This window comes from Peromyscus maniculatus, chromosome X (genome assembly GCF_049852395.1).
Source record: "Peromyscus maniculatus bairdii isolate BWxNUB_F1_BW_parent chromosome X, HU_Pman_BW_mat_3.1, whole genome shotgun sequence".
Taxonomy (NCBI): Eukaryota; Metazoa; Chordata; class Mammalia; order Rodentia; family Cricetidae; genus Peromyscus; species Peromyscus maniculatus.
The window spans coordinates 127,396,502-127,415,528 of record NC_134875.1 but is presented as its reverse complement, the minus strand read 5'-3'; the positions used below and the strand labels follow the sequence as shown (position 1 = coordinate 127,415,528).

Here is a 19,027-nt window from a genome sequence, read left to right as displayed (position 1 = left end):
ATCATCTTCTTTCACTCATGATAGAAAAGGCTTTATCATTTAATGGCCTCTAACTTCAAACTGGCTGAATCTGCTTCACGATAAGACTATCTCATGACATATAGATCAAGAATGCTTCTCAATCATTATCTGCCTAGATTAGGGCCCTGGGCAAACAGCTTCAGAGAGAGGTTTGTACATAGAAGCCTTACAAAGACTCATCATGTACAAAGATGGGAGGCATTTTGCTGAGAGAAGTATTCAACTGAGACATAATCACAACAGGGAAATCAGAGAACAGCTCTGTACTTGAGATGACCCTTCAGAGTCCCCTCGATTGAGACAAGGAGTCTAGTCCTTTATACCACCACACTGGTTGTAGGGTGCCTTAACTTATGCAAGAGTCCATTTCCTCCAGCCAAGGGCAATTTCCAGAGAAATTTTCAAATGTGGGCCAGTAGCAGCTGACATTCTCAGCCCGTTCTGTATGGATCTTTGACAGCACGCTATAGCATCCATTACACTGTCATATTAAAAGTCAAAGAATAAACTAAAATTCCAATATTCTAAGTATATTAACTGTAGATTTACATTTTAGCTACTTAAAGGTATATATGCGAGAGTAATATTTGAATAAGCTGAGGAGCTCTTCAATAAATATTGACAATTTTTCCTCCAGTGTCTCTGAGGCCTTAAAGTAAGAGGCCATTCTTCCCTGCCAATGTCTCTTCTAAACTACATAACCATGTCTTTCTCAACTCACTATCCTTCATGGACATCCCTGTGTCTTTGCCTCCCTCCGCTTAGTGTACATCACAAAGGTATTGCCCATCCATATCTCCTTATACTAGCTCAATGCTTGGTAAATACTGCACTCAGTAGAGGTTTGTTGAGTAAACAAAGTAACCAAACAATGAACAAATGAGCAAGCTTAGTTTTGTCCCCCACAGAAACAACACCATAGGAAAACACATTTGATGAAATGAGAACAACTCATTTTAATGCACACCTTTATGTGAGCTTATCATTGGTGCTTAACAAGGGCCGTTTGATTGTTACTGCCTAGCACAGCATAAAAGGGTCATTTCTCAGTCCACTGTATCTCACATCTCTCTTAAGTACACTAAAATCTATCATAGGATACAAATGTAAGCTGGAGAAGAAATTAAAATGTAACCATGAAACAGCTGTTTGATCAGCTGTTACAATAGACTGTGGATAAAGCTGTATTTCCATCTTATCTAGATGTGTAAAAATAATTAGTCACAGAAAATGATTGCTTATAAGGCTATTTTCTTTTCTATAACAAAACATATCAGTTTATTAATGATGGCAGACTTCTAGAAGAGCAGAATAAATTGTATCCAATATTTTAAAAAATTGTAAAAATATATTTTCATAGTAAGACATTGTAGACATAAGGTATTAACTGAACATTTATAGACAGAAAAATTCACTAAAATTTGAAAAGAAAAACCAACCTGTTTATGACTTCCACTATCAACAATTTCAATGCATTACAGTTCTGACCTGATGAAGAATCATGTGTTTCTTTGTTGCTGCACCACAAATAGGGAGAATGTTGGCTCCCTTTTTAATTGACTGAGAAGCTTATGACTAAAGTAAATTGGTGAAATTTGCCTGGAGTGGGAATTTTGAAATACTAAAAAATACTAAAAGAACTGAGAGGATTCCCAAAATTTATTTCTGCGAATTTCCTAAAGAAATAGAATTATGCACAACAATTTGTATATATGATAGCTTTGTCTAAATGAGAAGAAAATTGAAAAAAAACCCACTAGTGTTCAATAGATGGTGCATTAAATAAGTTATAATACAATAATATGAAATATTCTTATAAAGTTATCAAGATCATATGGAATCCCAGAATTCAGAGTTGGGAGGGTAGGAAAACCTCAAATTTGAGGCCATCTTGGACTACCTAATGAGCTCAAGTCCAGCCTAGGCTAAGTGAGTTCCAGGTAACCCTAGGCTGTATAGTAAGGTCCAGTATCAACAAAAACAAACAAATATAAAAACAAAATAGCATCTGAGGAAAGAACATGTAAGATGTAGATAAGCCAATGTAAATGTCTATGGAGTTCTCTCCTTGTGAAAGATTTAAGAAAAGAGAAGAAAGCAAGTCTGCTGGAGCATTGGGGCTGGGTAGGAGAAGCATTCAAGCCAGATGGGGTCCCAGCACTGAGAGTGGAAGTGGACAGGAGCTCCCATCCCTAACATAGAAGCTAAGCTATCTCTCATTGACAACTTCAATTAGAAAAAATGTTTCAAAGGAAAAATTAGTTTTCTCCGACAGACTCTCACTGGGTATGTTAACCCCATGCCCAGCAGTAGATAGCCAACAGAAAATGAAATAAATGGTATTTTTGGAGATAACAGTTTTGGTCATACTGTTTTGTTTGGGCATTTCTTTTCATCATACTGGTCTTTTGCTTGTATATTATGGTTCCCAGTTTTGTGTCTTTATGAGTTTTGTTTGTACGTCTCTCTCTCTCTCTCTCTCTCTCTCTCTCTCTCTCTCTCTCTCTCTGTGTGTGTGTGTGTGTTGTTTTGGATTTGTTTTGTTTTGTTTGTGTTATGGTAGTTTGTTTTATATTTTATTTTTTATTTTCTGTTTGTTTCCTCTAAAGAGAGAGAAAGAAGGCATGGAATTTGATGCATGGGGAGGTAGGGAAGATGTGGGAAGAAAAGGGGGAGGGGAAATTATAATCAGTATATTTTTTATTATATGAATTTTCAATAAGAATAAATAAATAATAAAAAGATATATAAGCATTCATAACATGTTATTAGTTTTAAAATGGATAATAATGAGTATATAATAAATAGTTTCCATGAAGAACATATATAATTGAAATAGTAAGAGTAGGTAGTTTTATGAGATTTAATTACATCTGATTTTCATTTCCTTCTTGCCATTTTCTGTAAATTTACAGATTTTTCAATAAAAATGTATTATTTCTACAGTTTCTATTATTAAAAATATTCCCAGCTCTCTAAAAATGTTTGTTAAGGTATAAATCACAATGAAGGGATGCCTACAGCTTTCATTTATTTAAGTGGCATTGTTTCTTCAGACTTCTGAGGGTATTCTGGATATTCATTAAATTGGCTGTTGATATTTCATTTCACCCTTTTGTTTTTTTTTTTTTTTTTTTTTTTTTTTTTTTTTTTTTGGTTTTTCGAGACAGGGTTTCTCTGTGTAGCTTTGCGCCTGTCCTGGAACTCACTTGGTAGCCCAGGCTGGCCTCGAACTCACAGAGATCCGCCTGGCTCTGCCTCCCGAGTGCTGGGATTAAAGGCGTGCGCCACCACCGCCCGGCCACCCTTTTGTTAAATGACTAAGAATCTTCTCAATGGTTTGCTGCTGTAATGTAGAAAACTGGGAACAGCCGATAGAAGTGTGATAAAATTAAAAACAAAATGCCATTTAAGATAGAAACACAACTGAGAGCCTAGGAGGAAAAAAAAAAACAGCCTCACCTCCAAATGATGAAGCCATGACTCAACATTTAATATGAAAGAATTGTTAGAAATGTTGGACAGATTAATGAAAAGGAGTGAGGGTGTTATGACTAGGAGCAAAGAAAACTAAGAACTGTGAGCACACCTTTGTCTTTGTGCAATTCTGGGAAATGCTGCTGATGAGCAAGCCAGAACTTAATAATGATGGGAGAAAAAATTGACACAAGACCAAGGGCTTAAACATTGAACACTGCAGATGCCATTTATACTGTGTGTGGTAAGATGACTAATATTTGGTAAGTTGCATTCATGTAACAGTTGAAAGAAAGAACCACTCCACAAAGTGTCCTGTGACCTACACACACATGCCATGTCACTAATACCCACCCACCCATACATTACACACACACACACACACACACACACACACACACACACACACACACACACATGCTACTAATAAATAAATAAAAGTGAAAAAATAAACAAAAATTTATTAAAATGAATAAAATATTTTATGAAAATAAAAAGCATTTAGAAAAATAGATAAATTTGGTGTTCTTAGGCTGGGGATGTAGCTCTGCAGCAGAATACTTTTTTAGTAAGTTTAAGAACTTAGGTTTCATCCCTAACACAACACAAAATGAAACAAGTGTGTGTCAGGGCGGGGTGGGAGGGGAGAGGTGGTTTTACCTAATAGGGAAAAATCTCAATATGCTTTTATATTCAGAAATCACTAAAAAACATTATCTCAAAGGAAGTTTATCACTTGGGTGCTCAAAATCAAGAAAGAATTTTACCCCTTTACACTCCTCTTGTAGTATAAGTTAGTTAGCCTAGTGAGCTCTTGACAGAATGGAAAGTCAGGGCTGGAGAGATAACTCATCAGTTAAGAACATTTGCTGCTCTTGCAGAGGTCCAAGGTTCAATTCCCAGCACCCACATGGCAGCTCACAACAATCTGTAACTCCAGTTCTAGGAAATCCAATACCCTCTTCTGGGATCTGTGGATATCAGGCACATACACGATGCACATGTATACATGTAAGTAAACATTCATCCACATAAAATAAAAGTAAATAAACCCTTAAAAAAGAAAAATGGGATGCCACACATATAACCAGAACAAATCTCCAAAGCATTCTGATGAGGGACAATACCACTAGTTCTTTAGGTCCACAGTGCATCTAAACAGAGACTCTCACTCTGACATGCATTTTGGACCTAGCAAGATATTTAATCATTCAAGTTTTCACAGTTCCTTCAGTGAAGTATTACCCAGTGACTTGTAAAAACAGAAAAGTCAATATTTACTGATGGACCAGCTCCCACTTACAGAGAAAGATCCTTAAACTGAGCAAGTACTGGCTTTTACAAGTTGCATATTTAGAAAACCAGTTGAGATCTGAAGTCAAGTCTCAAGCTATTCTAACCCTTGGGCTTCACATCTAGGTTAGCCCTCATCTTTTGGGGGGTACATGGTTAGCTCCATTCTTCCACAGGTTCTCAACTACAGAAATTACCTTTTCTATGTTCAGAGCCTGGGAGGACCCATAATCCTCTCCAAGGAATTCTATTGGTTTAACTCAACTTCTGGGGGCTATGGAAGATTAGAAATGGTAAGACAAATCATAGCATGTCCCTGCTTTTGACCAGTTCATAATCAGGTGAAGATTCATAACTCCTTAATCAGATCTTTGTCTTTTGAGACATTGTCTCATGTACCCCAGGCTGACCTGAAACTCACTGTGTGACTGAGAGTGATTTTGAACTTCTAATTCTTATGTTTCCATGTCCTGAGCACTGAGAATACAAGGCATTAATTAACATGGTTGGTTAATGTAGTACTGTGGATGGAACTGGGGGCATTGTTCAGGATAGCTAAGCACTCTACTGACTGAGCTTCAACCCCATTCCTGAACAGATAATCTAAATAAAGCATAGTAGAAGAGATACATTAATAAAGACAGACATGGGACACTGCCAAAATTATAAGTATCATGTCCATCAAACCTAAAGCTGAAGGTGAAGTTCTGAATGGTCCGTGCGTAGGGTCATATGCAACTGTATACATTTCATTCATCCTGGGTCCTGGCTAGCACCTACCATTCACTTTGATCTTGTCACCTATAATGATTTAATATCACCAATTTTACATACTCTTTCAGTTGGAGACATTCTAATTTAAGGCATATCAATCACTATATATGTGAATTTGGATATTAATAGGAATGAATGTATGAATTTACTAAATTTGGGTGGTAACACATCATTTATCACTATTGATATCTGGAGACAATACTATCAACAATGGAATGTCATTATATGGACTTTACTGTGTCAGCACTACTGGAGGCTAACATCTTGGAGAAATAATCTAGAAACTAAAGTATCTCTTCAAGTTCACCAGATAAATCAGAGTCAGAGTCCAATTACATGTTTTATTTTGTCAAAAATATGGAAATTGTTAGAACTGAGTTCCTCAGTTATATGCTGTGGTATTTTAAAAAATTAATTGTGTGCAGATCACACAATTAAAGTAATTAAGTAATTAGGGTAATTACCCTATTAAAATCTTCTGAGAATTTGTGTACTTGCAACCATGTGAGTGAATAAATGATACCAGAGTAGAGTTAATTATTATCATTTCACAGCTGGACATAGTGACACACACCTGTAATCCCAGTGTCCAGGAAGGTGAGACCAGAGCATCTCAAGATTAAGAACAGCCTGAGCATCAGAGTGAGACCATGTGTCCAACAAAATTATTGTTGTAAAGAAACGGCTGCACTGGACAAAGGTTAAAGGACTGAACTTTGTTTCTCTGGTAATGATGTGTTCACAGAGAGTAGAACTGCAACAGAAGACAGGGGCAATCCTAACAATATCTGCAGGCATCAAATCAAGCATAAGTCTTCATATAGCACTAAGTTTTGAGTTTATAGTATTGGACATATTTATGTTTTAGATATGTCTTTCAAAGTGAGTTTAAGCTTTTTCTTTAAATTCAATCACTAGTTTCATATACCATCTGTACATGTGAGCAAAATAAGCAGCACTTGCAAGCTTGCAAGCAGAATTCCTCTTTATAATAGTCCTTGCTCTCTCTCTCTCTCTGTGTGTGTGTGTGTGTGTGTGTGTGTGTGTGTGTAGACACAAGCTAATACTGCAAGCCAATTTCTTGATCTACTACTGAGTAAGTGGTCACCTTGTGAGCCTGATTAACAAGAATAGTCAACATCTATTGTATGCTTTGCAGATGCTAAGCCCCTTTCCAAGCACCTAACATACATTTTCTCTTTATTCTTCTCAACTACTTTATGTAATAGATAATATAGATATTATTATTCTCCCCACCTTCCAGATGAGAAAATGAAGGCAGTGGAAGATTAACTATTTTACCAAAGGTAGCAAAGCTTGGTAGATAGGACCAGGCAAGATACAATGCTTGAACTTGCTGCCACTGCTGCTGCCCCTGTATGGCAGGGAGCCCAGACTTCATTGCCCAGCTAGTTGGGGAGAATGTTTCAGTCATTGTCAAAGGCTCAGTTATATCTTTAGTCCACCCTGGTGACTTCTGAAGATGTACAAAGACCAGAAACTATGTCTCTAGTGATATGTGGTTCTGCCTACATAGCCCACTAACAGGCTCCTACTACCAATACACCCTAGGTGTAAGGAGGTATTGTCATTAGAGTTCTAATGAAGCTGCCATGAAAAGCCAAGCATTTAGATAATGCTCAATACACCACGTCTTTTTGCTGTTATTAAATAAGAGTATTGAATGGATAACACTGTTTGTTCTTAATGTATTTACCTTTTATTATAATGAAGACAGGGGCCAAGGGGTCACAATAAGAACTACATCAGAGTTAGAACATCAGCCTGGCTGGGGCAATGCCGAAGGCTTCTAGGGTCTCTCAATTTTCTCCAGATGAGGAACCAGTGAGCTCCTCCAGCCCCTTGAGGGGAGGTTGAAGGATGGGCTATGGCAGGATAAAGCTGGAAGTGGGCAGGTCTCTACCAATGCTTGAATTTATGCACACATTCTGTTGGTACCTCCAGTGTGTCACTTCCAGAAAAATGACTGGCTCCTGAAAAGGAAGTACTTATTACATTTAGAAGTGCCTGTTTCTGCTCTCAGGGGCTGGTGATTACATGAAGAGAAATAATCAAGGCACAGAAAGATAAGCAATGCATGACCTCACTCATATTTGGAAGCCAAACTGCTGATCTCACAGAAGAGAGTAAAATGGTGATCACTAGGGCCTGGGAAGGGTCAGAGTAAAGTCATACAGTCAGACAGTAGGTAGCAGAACACAGTCATATAAAAGGTGAGTTAGAATGTTCTATAGCATTATAAGTGGGCTATAGAATACAGTAGTTTTTAAAACTGTTTTATTTTGAAGTTCCGAGGATTGTATTCAAGGCCCTGTGCATGTTGGGAAATCACTCAACTACTGAGCTACAACCCACAGCCACAATTTATTATATATTTTGCTAAGTGCTAAAAGAGATAATCAAAGGCTCCAATGCAAAGCAATACATATTTATTTTGATTTTTTGAGATAGGGTTTCTCTGTATAGCTTTGGAGCCTGTCCTGGGACTCGCTCTATAGACCTGGCTGGCCTCAAACTCACAGAGATCCGCCTGGCTCTGCCTCCTGAGTTCTGCGATTAAAAGTGTGCGCCACCACCGCCCGGCTAGCAATACATAGTTTAAAGAAAAATGAAATGCTAGTTACTCTGATTTGATTACGTGTGTGTGTGTGTGTGTGTGTGTGTGTGTGTGTGTGTGTGTGTGTGTGAGATCAGGTAATATTTCCTAAATATGTACAGGTGTTACATGTCAATTAACTTTAAAAAAAGATAATTCTGGTTTATATCAGATACATTAGGTACAGTGGTCTCACCAACAGAAGCTACTTTATAATCCATTTATCTTTCTTGTGAAGAGAGCATCTAGAAGTCTCCAAACAAAAAGCAATGATCAGAAAGTGGGGACAAAAATTATCCCAATTTGATTATAACATATTATCCACATCTATTGAAATATCACACTGTGCCCCATAAATATGTTCAGTTATCACATATAAGTGAAAATTTTTTGAATAAGGTGATAAAAATATTAAGTACCCTGATTTGATCATTACAGACTGCATAAATTTAAAAGATTATCATGTAGCACACCATATATTTGTAAGACTAAAATTGCAATCAAAATTAAAAATACATATGTAAAAGAACGAACTTGTTTTTGAACATCACTATTTGCATTGCATATAGTGGCAATGATTTTTACAGAACAAAGACGAGGGCTCTATTTTGTAATAATTACATGTTGAACTGCTTTTAAAAATACATTTTAACTGAAATAGAATGACATCACTTCCCCCTTCCTTTCCTCCCTCCAGCTCCTTCTAGCTGCCTTCTCTCAGATGAGTATATAACATAGAATTCAGTGGTTTTTAGAAAAATAAAAAAGAAAAAGGTTCTCTGTCCCAAAAATTAAAGCAAAGCAAATCAAAAACCTTCTTTCTAAACCTCTGAAAAATTGGTAAAGAAAGAAAAAAGGTGTTGTGACTCACAATAGTAACTGGAAAGGCAACGTGTGTTCTTGTGACATCTGCATACAGCATAAAGCATACCTGATCCCATTCTTTCTCTCACATCCCCTTCCTTCCTCCTTTCCCCTAATTGGACCCTTTTGACTCTTGGTTGCTTTTAAAACTAGGGCAATGGAGGGTAGGGGATGGAGGATGAGAACATAAGGGAACGGGATGGTAGACCTGGAACAGGGATGGAGTGGGAGAGCAATGAAAGAGATACTGTTATAGAGGGAGACATCATGGGGATAGAGAGAAACCGGTTGCTAAGGAAGTTCCCAGGAATCCACAAGGATGACCCCAGCTTGGACTCCTAGCGAGAGTGGATAGGGTTCCTGAGCTGGCTTACCCCAGTAATCTGACTGGTGAATACCCTGTCATCATAGAGCCTTTCTCCAGACGCAGAGATCCACAGCCAAACACCAGGCCAAGCTCTGGGAGTCCAATCAAAGAGAGGGAAGAGGGATTCTATGAGCAAGGGCATCAAGGTCATTATGGGGAAACCTACAGAGATGACCAAACCAAACTAGTGGGAACTCATGAAACAGCTGTGGAGCCTGCATGAGACTGGACTAGGTCCTCTGCATAGTGAGACAGTTGTTTAGCATGGTCTGCTTAAGGGGCCCCCTGGCAGTAGGATCAGAATCCATCCCTGGTGCATGAACAGGCTTTTGGAGCCCACTTCTATGATGGGACACCTTGCACAACCTTGAGGCAGGGGAGGGGCTTGTACCTGCCTCTACTAAATGTACCTCCCCATGGGTGGCCTTACTTTCTTGCAGTAGGGAACGGGAGGTGGGTTGGGAGGGGGAAGCTGGAGGGGTGGGAGGAGGGAGGAGGGGGATCTTTGGTATGTAAAACAAATAAAAGAATTTCTGTTAATTAAAAAAAAAACTAGTCTTTCTCCTGCTTTGTTGTTCATGGAAGCAATCTTTTCCTTCCCCACTTACTGACGATTAATTTCCTAGTACACATTCTGAATAATTTCTAATTTATTTTTTAATTTTTGTTCATTTTTATCAATTCATAAGCCTTCTGTTCTAGTGAAAAAATGTGGAGGCAAGTGATGAGAAGGTCATGCAAAATCACTTAGGTGAGTGCAGGAAATAGGGCTCACATGTGGCTTGTACAACATCGATCTATGCTTACTGAATACTGCTATGGCCTTTTTGTTTTTCCTTGGCTGGGATATACAAATTTCCAAGCACATTATGAAATTATAGATATTTTTGAACATTTTGGCTTAAGGAGAATTTAGCCATTTTTTTTTTCTTTTCACGACAGAAGAAGAGGTGGCTTGGCTGTTAATTCCAAAGGCATCTCTACCCACAGTGTCCCTGAACCCATGATCTCTATGAATGATACTCCCTATCCAAGCTAGTCCCACCAGCAAGCAGCCAGCTCACTCTCCTAACCATGTAGATCACTCACCCTCCATATGTTGGATTTATAAGGCTGGTTCATGCTCCTCCAAGGATCTCAAGCATGTGCTTCCTGCTTCTCCTTTCCCAAGCCTAGCAAAATCTTTTTCTTTTCTGTCTTGAGTTGCTCTTTCTTAGCTTTTAATTTGATGACTGAGTAGGATCTACTCCAGACTTGCAAGATATTTCCCATGGCTGCAGCAACCCAAACATTAAAATTGAAACTGTTGTGCTGCCTGCCAGAGCCAAGTGGGAGATTCAGTTTGCCCTGCCAAATTTAGGGAAATGGATGAGCTGCTCCATCCATGGTAGGGAATCACCTATAATCAGACATTTCTAAAGAGGTTTCCTCAATCGCATATTAAAAAATTTTAAGCATCAAAGAGAAAGTTACATATTAACTAGCTATACCCTCAATGTGCCTCTCTGTTTATCCTAAAGGAAGTGATTAAAATTTGCTGACAGCTTTAAAACTTATCAGGGAATTATCAGATTGCCCCAAGTTTAATCATTAGCAAAGTGTGAAAAACAGAGTGGAATTTGGAAACTGTAAAATATAAACCACTGTGTCAATCACCTCCAGAGTCTAAAATTGTGTAGTCTCCACTTGGCTTGGGTCATTTTTTCCATGGCAGTGACTTTAACTCTCTGTCATGCACATCTGTGACACCAGTTTCCTCCTCCAGATTCCAGCTACTAGATTTCTGTTTCTAAGTGTATTGCTATCACCTCCCTCTTCAGCTGTCCTGACTTTCCTCCCAAAGCCGGCCTCTCTGTCCCTTTCAGTTCCTTTTATGCCAGCATTTTCTCCACGTTCCCAGTCATCTCACACAGATCTTTTAGGAATTAAAAATGATCACATTCGTGCACTAAAGAAGAAGATAAAAACATAAAAGACTCTCCACAATTCATCTCATGCTCTTTAAAAAAAACGCTTGGAAATTTTATTTAAAATCAATTTTGCTGTACCCAGACTTAACGTTGGAATTATGGGCTTGCGCTACCGGGTCAAGACCCCAACTGACCTTTTTAGTTTTGTTTCTGTCAGACCTCTCCCCATTCTTTACACTGAAATTCTTTCCTTAAGAGGTTTTAATTTTTAATTTTTGAAATTAAAATATAATTACATCATTTCCCCCTTCCCTTTTCTCCCTCGAATCCTCCCATATCCCTTCCTGATCCCTTTTCAAATCCATGGCCTCCCTCTCTCTATATATATAATATGTACACACATATATGTATATACATATACATTCAAATGCATAAATATATAAACACAACTTGCTCAGTTTGTTTGTTCAGGCCTGTCCAATTGGTAGTCGGTAACCCATTTGGGGGCTCTTCCCTGGGGAAGGCTATTTTCTCCCACTATGAGCATTCCTTAGTTGCTTATATTTTTTTTGTCAAGGGGTGGGACCCCATGAGATTTTTTTTCCCCTTCCATGTTAGCATGTCCATTGGTGTTGTAGTTGTTCAGGTCTTGATTAGGCAGCTTTGTTGTTGAGGAATCATGGCTGAAGCTTCCCAGGAGACACAACCTTACAGCAGATTTCCAGGCTCTTCAGCTCTTATAATCTTCCTGCCTTCTCTGAAATTCTGTTTTCTGAACATGCTACTAGGTCCTTTCACATGTAGGATCATATGCAAGTTATCCTTTACTTTAAAATGCTGTTATCATCTAGTCTACTGATGAATTTATTTTCATTCTTTAAAGCCCAGTTCATTCCTCTTGTTTGGGAAGTTTTCACAGATTCTCTCAGATTCTGATATTTTCTACAATCACTTTCTCTAGAATTTTGTGTGTCTACCAAAGCACTTGCCACAGGTCATTTTTATTAATTGTTCATGGCTGTCTTTCACATTTACTTGTGAGGCTCTGGGATCAACAAACTCAGATTAACTCCCTTTGTGTGAGATGAGAGTAAATGTTTATTAAATGAAAGAACAGACTCCTGCTTTCACAGACATCAGCTCCCTCATGTGTGTGTTTGTATGTGTGTGAACATCTGTATGTGTGGTATGCATGTATCTGTGTGTGGTTGTGTGTGTACGTATATGTATGTGTGATTATACATGTACCCCCCCACACCCCTGTGTGTGTGTGTGTGTGTGTGTGTGTGTGTGTGTGTGTGTGTAAGCCAGAGGTCAACATTTAGGTGCTGTCTGTGGATTTTTTTTTAAGATAGGGTTTCTCACTGGCCTGGGCTTACAAATATGTACCTTCATGTCTAGCTGTTCTGTATAGATTTTATAAATATTTTAAAGACTTTTTTTTACTTTATGTGTGTGAGTGCTTGCCTGCATATATGTCTACCATGTGCATACCTGAAGCCCACAGACCAGAAGTTTCTGGATCCCTAAAACTGAACTTATAGACTGTTGTGATTGGATATATAGGTACTGGGACTAGAACCTGTGTTCTCTGCAAAGGCAATCTCTCCAGCTCCATCTACTGTTTTTTTTAATTGCTAAATTTTGCCGTGTGTGTGTGTGTGTGTGTGTGTGTGTGTGTGTGTGTGTGTGCAATTTTCTGACCATTCTCTCACCACCATCCTCTCTTATCTCCCTCTTATTCTTATCAATCACCACCTTATTGGTTCATTGATACCAGTCCCTTTCACGACTTTGATTTTATTTTGTGATGCATATCTGGGCTATATGTGTGACCAGTGGATTTGAACTACCTACTGGAGCCTGGTGGGGTCATCAGCAAGCACTTACCTGAAGTTAATGGTTTTACCTCTCCCTGAATCTATCAATAGCAAATAGTACAGCAGTGAGCCCCATGAACCTCTCCTCCATCCATACCTGACTGTTGACAGGCCCATTCCTCGGCAAACTCAGTGCATGAACTTGCAGCTGCTGTGTCTTCTGCAGTAGATAACATTGCACAGACCTCATGCCTGTCCCCAGCTCTCACCTTCTGGTCAGGTGTAGTTTACATGGGTTCTGGGGAGGGGATGGAACTCTGTCCTCACGCTTGTGCAGCAAGTACTACACTGACTGAGCTGGCTTCCCAGTCTCTGTCTTTTCAAAACCACTATGTAACTCATAAATAAAAATGATACAGAACTAGAGATGTAACTCAGTGGTAGAGCATTTAATTAAACTGTTTGAGGTCTGTGTTCCATCCCCAGCGCAGCAAAGGTACATATTTCTGGAGTACTAGGTGATGTTTTGATACAGTTTTGCACTCAAGTGAGAATAAGCATTCCTATCTGCTCAAACATTCATTATTTTTGTGATGAAAATATTAATAATTCTTTCTAGTTCTTGTTTTAATTCATGGTGCATTTTTGGGTCTCTACAGTTACCCTACTGCAACACAGACCACAAGGAATCATGTCTCCTTGGATTGTTCTTTTGATCTCTCAAGTCCCTTCTCAGAGTGATAGATCATTTGTTGTTGTTTAAGAAAGGGTCATGTTGCAGGAGGCTGGCCTTGAACTTTCAGTCCTCCTATCCTCCTGCTTCATCCTTCCATCACACAGAATCTGAATGTGTGCTACCATGTGCAGCTGTCTTCCATTTTGACCCCTTCAGTGGCCTGGCTGCCATATTTTAGATGTTTCAAGACCAGAGCTCACCTTTTTTCCTTGCCCTTCGCAATCGGCTTGTAATCTGACTATGATCGGCAGCTGTTATCTGCAAATAGCAGATCTAGCAATTGGGTAAGTCTAGGCCTTGAATCCCTTGCTTTCATCAGAACAATCTCCATTCCACACAAAATTCCAGACTAAGGAAAAATTTTTCATCATCCCTTTGTTTTCGATCAGAGTTAATGCAGAGGTTCATCAAGGTTTGTGAAAATAGTTAAACCTTTATCCCTCTCTACTGTGTAAGTCTAACATGAATAATTTCAGGGAGTCTGAAGGTTTGCAGCATAGAGACTGGGGATGTAGCTCAACAGAAGAGGCCTTGCATGGTATGGTAAAGCTGTGGGTTCTGCTCTGCACTAAAAATGTAAACATACTGTTCTTTTGGTTTTTTGTTTGCTTAGGTTTTCAAGACAGGGATTCTCTGTGTATGTAGCTCTGACTGTCCTGGAACTTGCTCTGCAGACCAGGCCTCGAACTCAGAGATCTGCTTGCCTCTGCCTCTCTAGTTCTGAGATTAAAGGTATGCATCACTACCACCCAAGCATACTGTTGAAGGTTTGGAGCATCAATCAGGAAGGCCAAAGCAATGGGGAAGAAGTAGAAAACCTCCCAGGGCATTTTTTCAAGTAAAGGATTGTAGTTAGTGGCCTGGGAAGAGAAGGTTCAGTTTCCCACAAGCTAGAGTGTTGAGCAAGACTGTCTGGAGCAGTAACATTTTCTATGGCACCTAGGTGGGAAAGGCTTTGAAGTCCAAGTTTCTCTTGGAGAGAAGACACTAAAAGCATTGCCGTGAAAGCTGAATGTGTGCCCACTCTTGCCACGTCAGTACATTGTGCTCACACACCAATGCATCTGCAGTTCCAGGCTGCTTGCCTGCTATGGGTAAGTTCAACATGGCTGGCTATATAGACCACTCTGTTCTGACGCAACGGTGAGGAGGGCTGCCATGAAAACACAGCCAAGATCAGCACCCAACATCTAATGCTTGTGGTCTCTCTCTGGTTCCCAGAGTCAGGTCACCCTGCCCAATGCTCATGACAGGAAGAAAGCTCCTGCTCCGTGTGGTCATTTAAGATCAAATAATTGGTCTACAGATTTTGATAGCGCAGTCATTACTGTTCCAATAACAGGATCCTCTGGGAACCTAAGTATGGGTTAAACTGCCCATGATGAGAACCTTGCTTATTCTCACTGGCCCTATACCATGGAGTCTTCCTGGCCTTTCTTAGAGGGCCCCATTCCGCATAGCCTCCCCCATTGCCATCTCTGACTTCTGTGCTTCTTGTCCTTTCTGGGTCCACAGTCTCCCTATGGATGGACAGTCTTTGTCCCCATTCTTACAAAATATGGGCTGGACTTGAGCCTAGTAGCAGCTTGGTAAGCCTACTCAAGGAGAGAATGCCAGGTTCGGTAGGGCTAAAAGAAGCATTTGCCAAGAAGACACTGTTGGCTCTGTTGGATTCATGGCAATCAGGGGACCACAGAGATTTAGGGAAGTCTGAAAAATGCTTGGCAACAGGATCTAACCTCTTTTCTTTTTCAAGACCACTTGCTCAATGACAAGATAATAACATGTTGCTTGTCTTTTCTGAGTAAGTAACATGACTAGGTCTGGAACCAATTTCTGACCTTTGAGGGTATCACAACACCCACAAGTGTCTCCAGCTTTCTAGTCCCCTTTCCCCTCAGTTGGAAAATTCCAGCAAGCCTAGCAGCATTCTTGGTGGAAAAGTTCAAAGTCTAACACCAAACCCTCAGCATGCTTCCAGTCTCCCACTTGTGGCTAGAGACTCATTAAATCCATTCCCCAAGGAGAACACAGCCAGACAGTAGCTCAATTCCACATATAGGTCCAGACTCAGGTACACCAACAGTTGGGATTCTGGGGTCAGCCCCCGCCCCTTTGCCTTGCTGGCCTCCCTTGAGCCAGCCACTTGTCTGAGAACATAGTAGGAGTTCACAGCGGCGACTGACCTGAGATGCCGCCCCCCACCACGATCACATCGCATTTGTTGCTCATGGTGCTCGCCAGGTTCCGGGCTGCCCACGTCGGCTGCTAGAGTGTCAGGACCTCTGCCTGCGGCTGCGCTGCGCACTGTCCCCTCACACTAGCGCCAGGGCAGAAGGGCTTTAAGCTGGCTGGGTGCCTGGACTCTGAGCCCCGCCCGCCTGCGAACGCGCAAGCCTGGTGGAGCTCTAGTCTCCGCCCCTTGCCAGACAGCCCAGGCTTGAGGAGGGACGACAATTCTGCTGAGATGGTGACCTGGAGCCTTAAAGTCCTTCCCCTGAGTCAACACCCCGTTGCCTTCTGCAAATGTTTTCCAGTCAGCCTCGTGATTGCTCTATGCAACTGAGGGGCTGGAATGTCTTCTGATCAGAGTGAAGAATCAAAGATTGAGAGCCTTTCAAGTGCCAGGCACTGTGTTAAATTCATTGTGCAAGATTCCCGTTCAAATTCACAATGACCCATTTCACACAAGAAGAAAGCAGACAAAGTACTAAGTAATATTCTAGAAAGAAAAATAATGTATTAAAATATCACCTCGGAGGACTCAAGAGATGGCTCTAACAAAGGACCCGTGTTCAATACCTAGCACCCACAGCCATCTGTAATCCTGGTCCCAGGGAATCCTGCACCCTCTTCTGGTTTCCAGTGGTCATCAGGCATGCATGATGTATTCATACATGCAAGCAAAACACCCATATACGTACAAAAATTAAAATCACATCATACCCCATAGATATGTTTGATTAATATATGCCCAATTCCAGTAATAACAATAAAAGGAAGAGTCCAAGGCTCATCTTACTGACCAAATAGAATTATTACCAGCCCTAGCCATCTCCATTTCAATCATCTGCTCTGTCTGCCCCCCACACTGTGCCACTGTTTAGTTAACTGCAGAAAGCTGCTCTAACATTTGATGAGGCACATAGCCTAAAGACACTAATTTTTTCCCTACTTTTACAAGGCATAGAACAAGTCATCTGCAGGAGGTCAGGGGAAGCGTAGGTCAGTGGTAAAGCCCTTGCCTACTATCAGAAAAGCCCTAAAATTCCTAGTTACATTAGGGAAATAATGCAACCAACTGCTTATTGAACAACCCAATGCATCTGTGGTGTAAACCATAGAGGCTGGCTCCCAGAAAGTTGTTTATGGTAGGGGAGAGGCCTTGGATAGGCAAGAGGGATTCAGGGTTCCCCAGTAGAGGACGTTGAGTTATTTTTATGAGACCGTAGGTTGAGTGTCGGGGGACTATGGCCTTTGCAAATGGCAGCAGTCATTCAACAGGGTTGTAAATTCTTAAGCTGAGGTGACCTAGGCAAAATAGGGACATATTTCACCTAAGCAGCAGAAAAGCCACCTTTAAGAACGAAAAGCAAGAAGAAATGGATAACTTTTTGGGTAATGTGCTTCTGTTCAAGGTAGTGGAACTGCCACCTTCAGAGGAGCTAGCTCTAATGAACTGCCACATTGAGAAGAACCAAAGGCAAACCTATACTTCATCTTCCTTCACTCCCCAAATTCACTTGTCACAAGGTGGTTTGTGCTCCAGTTGCTCTCAGACTAGGAAAAGAGTTGAACACATCTGATGCTGAGACTCACTGAAGGCAGAAAAGGTCTTGTTCTTAGTGTGTTCATTTTCATTGTCAACTTGACAGGCTTTAGAATTATACAGGAAACACATCTCCAGGTGTGTCTGTGAGAGTGTTTCCTAAGATGTTTAATTGGAAGACCAATCCTAACATGGGTGGCGCCGTCCTATGGCCTGGGTACCCAAGCTGAATAAAAAGGGAAAAAAGAGAAAGTAGATGAGCAGCAACCAGCATTCATCTCTCTCTGCTTCCTGACTAGATGAGATGCATAAGGTGGCCAGCTCCTGCCACCGTGCCTTCTCCACCATAATAGACTGGATCTGCTCTGTGAGTCAAAGTAAACCCGTGCTCCTCTGTATTGCTTCTTATCAGGTACCTCATCACAGCAAGGAGCACCTTTAATATTCATATGGGAGGTATCTGATATGGTTTAAACATGGTTTCTTTCCACTAGACCACACACTGAGGCTCAATTTTCCAAGGTGATGGTATTGAGAGATGGTTTGACATTTAAACCTCTGACTATGGGTACTCCTCCTTATCAATAAATTAATATAGTTCTGAAGAGTAAGTTATTCTAGAAAACAGGTTGTAGAAAGATAGCCTGCCCACCTGCACTCTGCTTGGCCACCACAATAGAGCCATTCCTATTGGCAGAGGTGTGAGTGAGCCACCCCTGGAGTTGTGAGCCTAGGAGAGCTGTCCCCACTACTCATTTGTCATGTGGCAGCATGGGTGGGGGAGAGATGCTCTCCCCACTACCCCCCTCCCACCGACACCTGAAGTAGGTGGTAGAGCTGGCCCTCAGGTTATAAGAACGGGAGAGCTGTCCCTGCCCTTCATTAGCTGCAGCACCCCTACACCACACCTGGGCAACACAGTAGAGCTGGCCCTGAAGGTGTAGGTGTGGAAGAACTGACTCTGAGGATCTGAAAGTAGGAGAGCTGGTCCCACCCCTTGCTCATCGAAGCAAGGGGTGAACTAGCCAGGGCAATGCTGGAGAGCTCACCTTGGTGGTGAGGACAGGGGAGACTGACCAACCCTGCAACTACCCAGGCCCAGAACCAGGGTTATAAGTTGATGTACCCCAACATCCACCCCATCTGTGTTCAGTTAGAGCAAATGAAGGGTTTGGTCCTGCAGACTCAAAGCTGCAGGATCTCCATGACACAGGGAAACAACAGATATCCAAGAGGAGTCCCAGTGAGTCTCAGTCCCATCATGGATAGTGTAGCAGAAACCAGAGGCCCCGAACCAGTCCAGTGACTACAATGAACACTTGCAAGTAAAGATATATGGACAAAAGGTTTACTGCGTGACTCACTGTGTCACACTACAG

The 19,027-nt window shown here is 40.9% G+C and overlaps 1 protein-coding gene across 1 annotated transcript in view; it reads right to left on the bottom strand.

The window, feature by feature from the left end:
- The window catches only part of Maob (monoamine oxidase B), a 109,024-nt gene extending 92,770 nt beyond the window's left edge, over positions 1–16,254 (bottom strand). The window contains exon 1 of the mRNA XM_006976874.4: positions 16,066–16,254. Within this exon, the coding sequence (XP_006976936.1) occupies positions 16,066–16,111 (46 nt within the window). The 5' untranslated portion in view covers positions 16,112–16,254. The remainder of the gene's footprint in view (positions 1–16,065) is intronic.
- Positions 16,255–19,027: the final 2,773 nt, after the last annotated feature.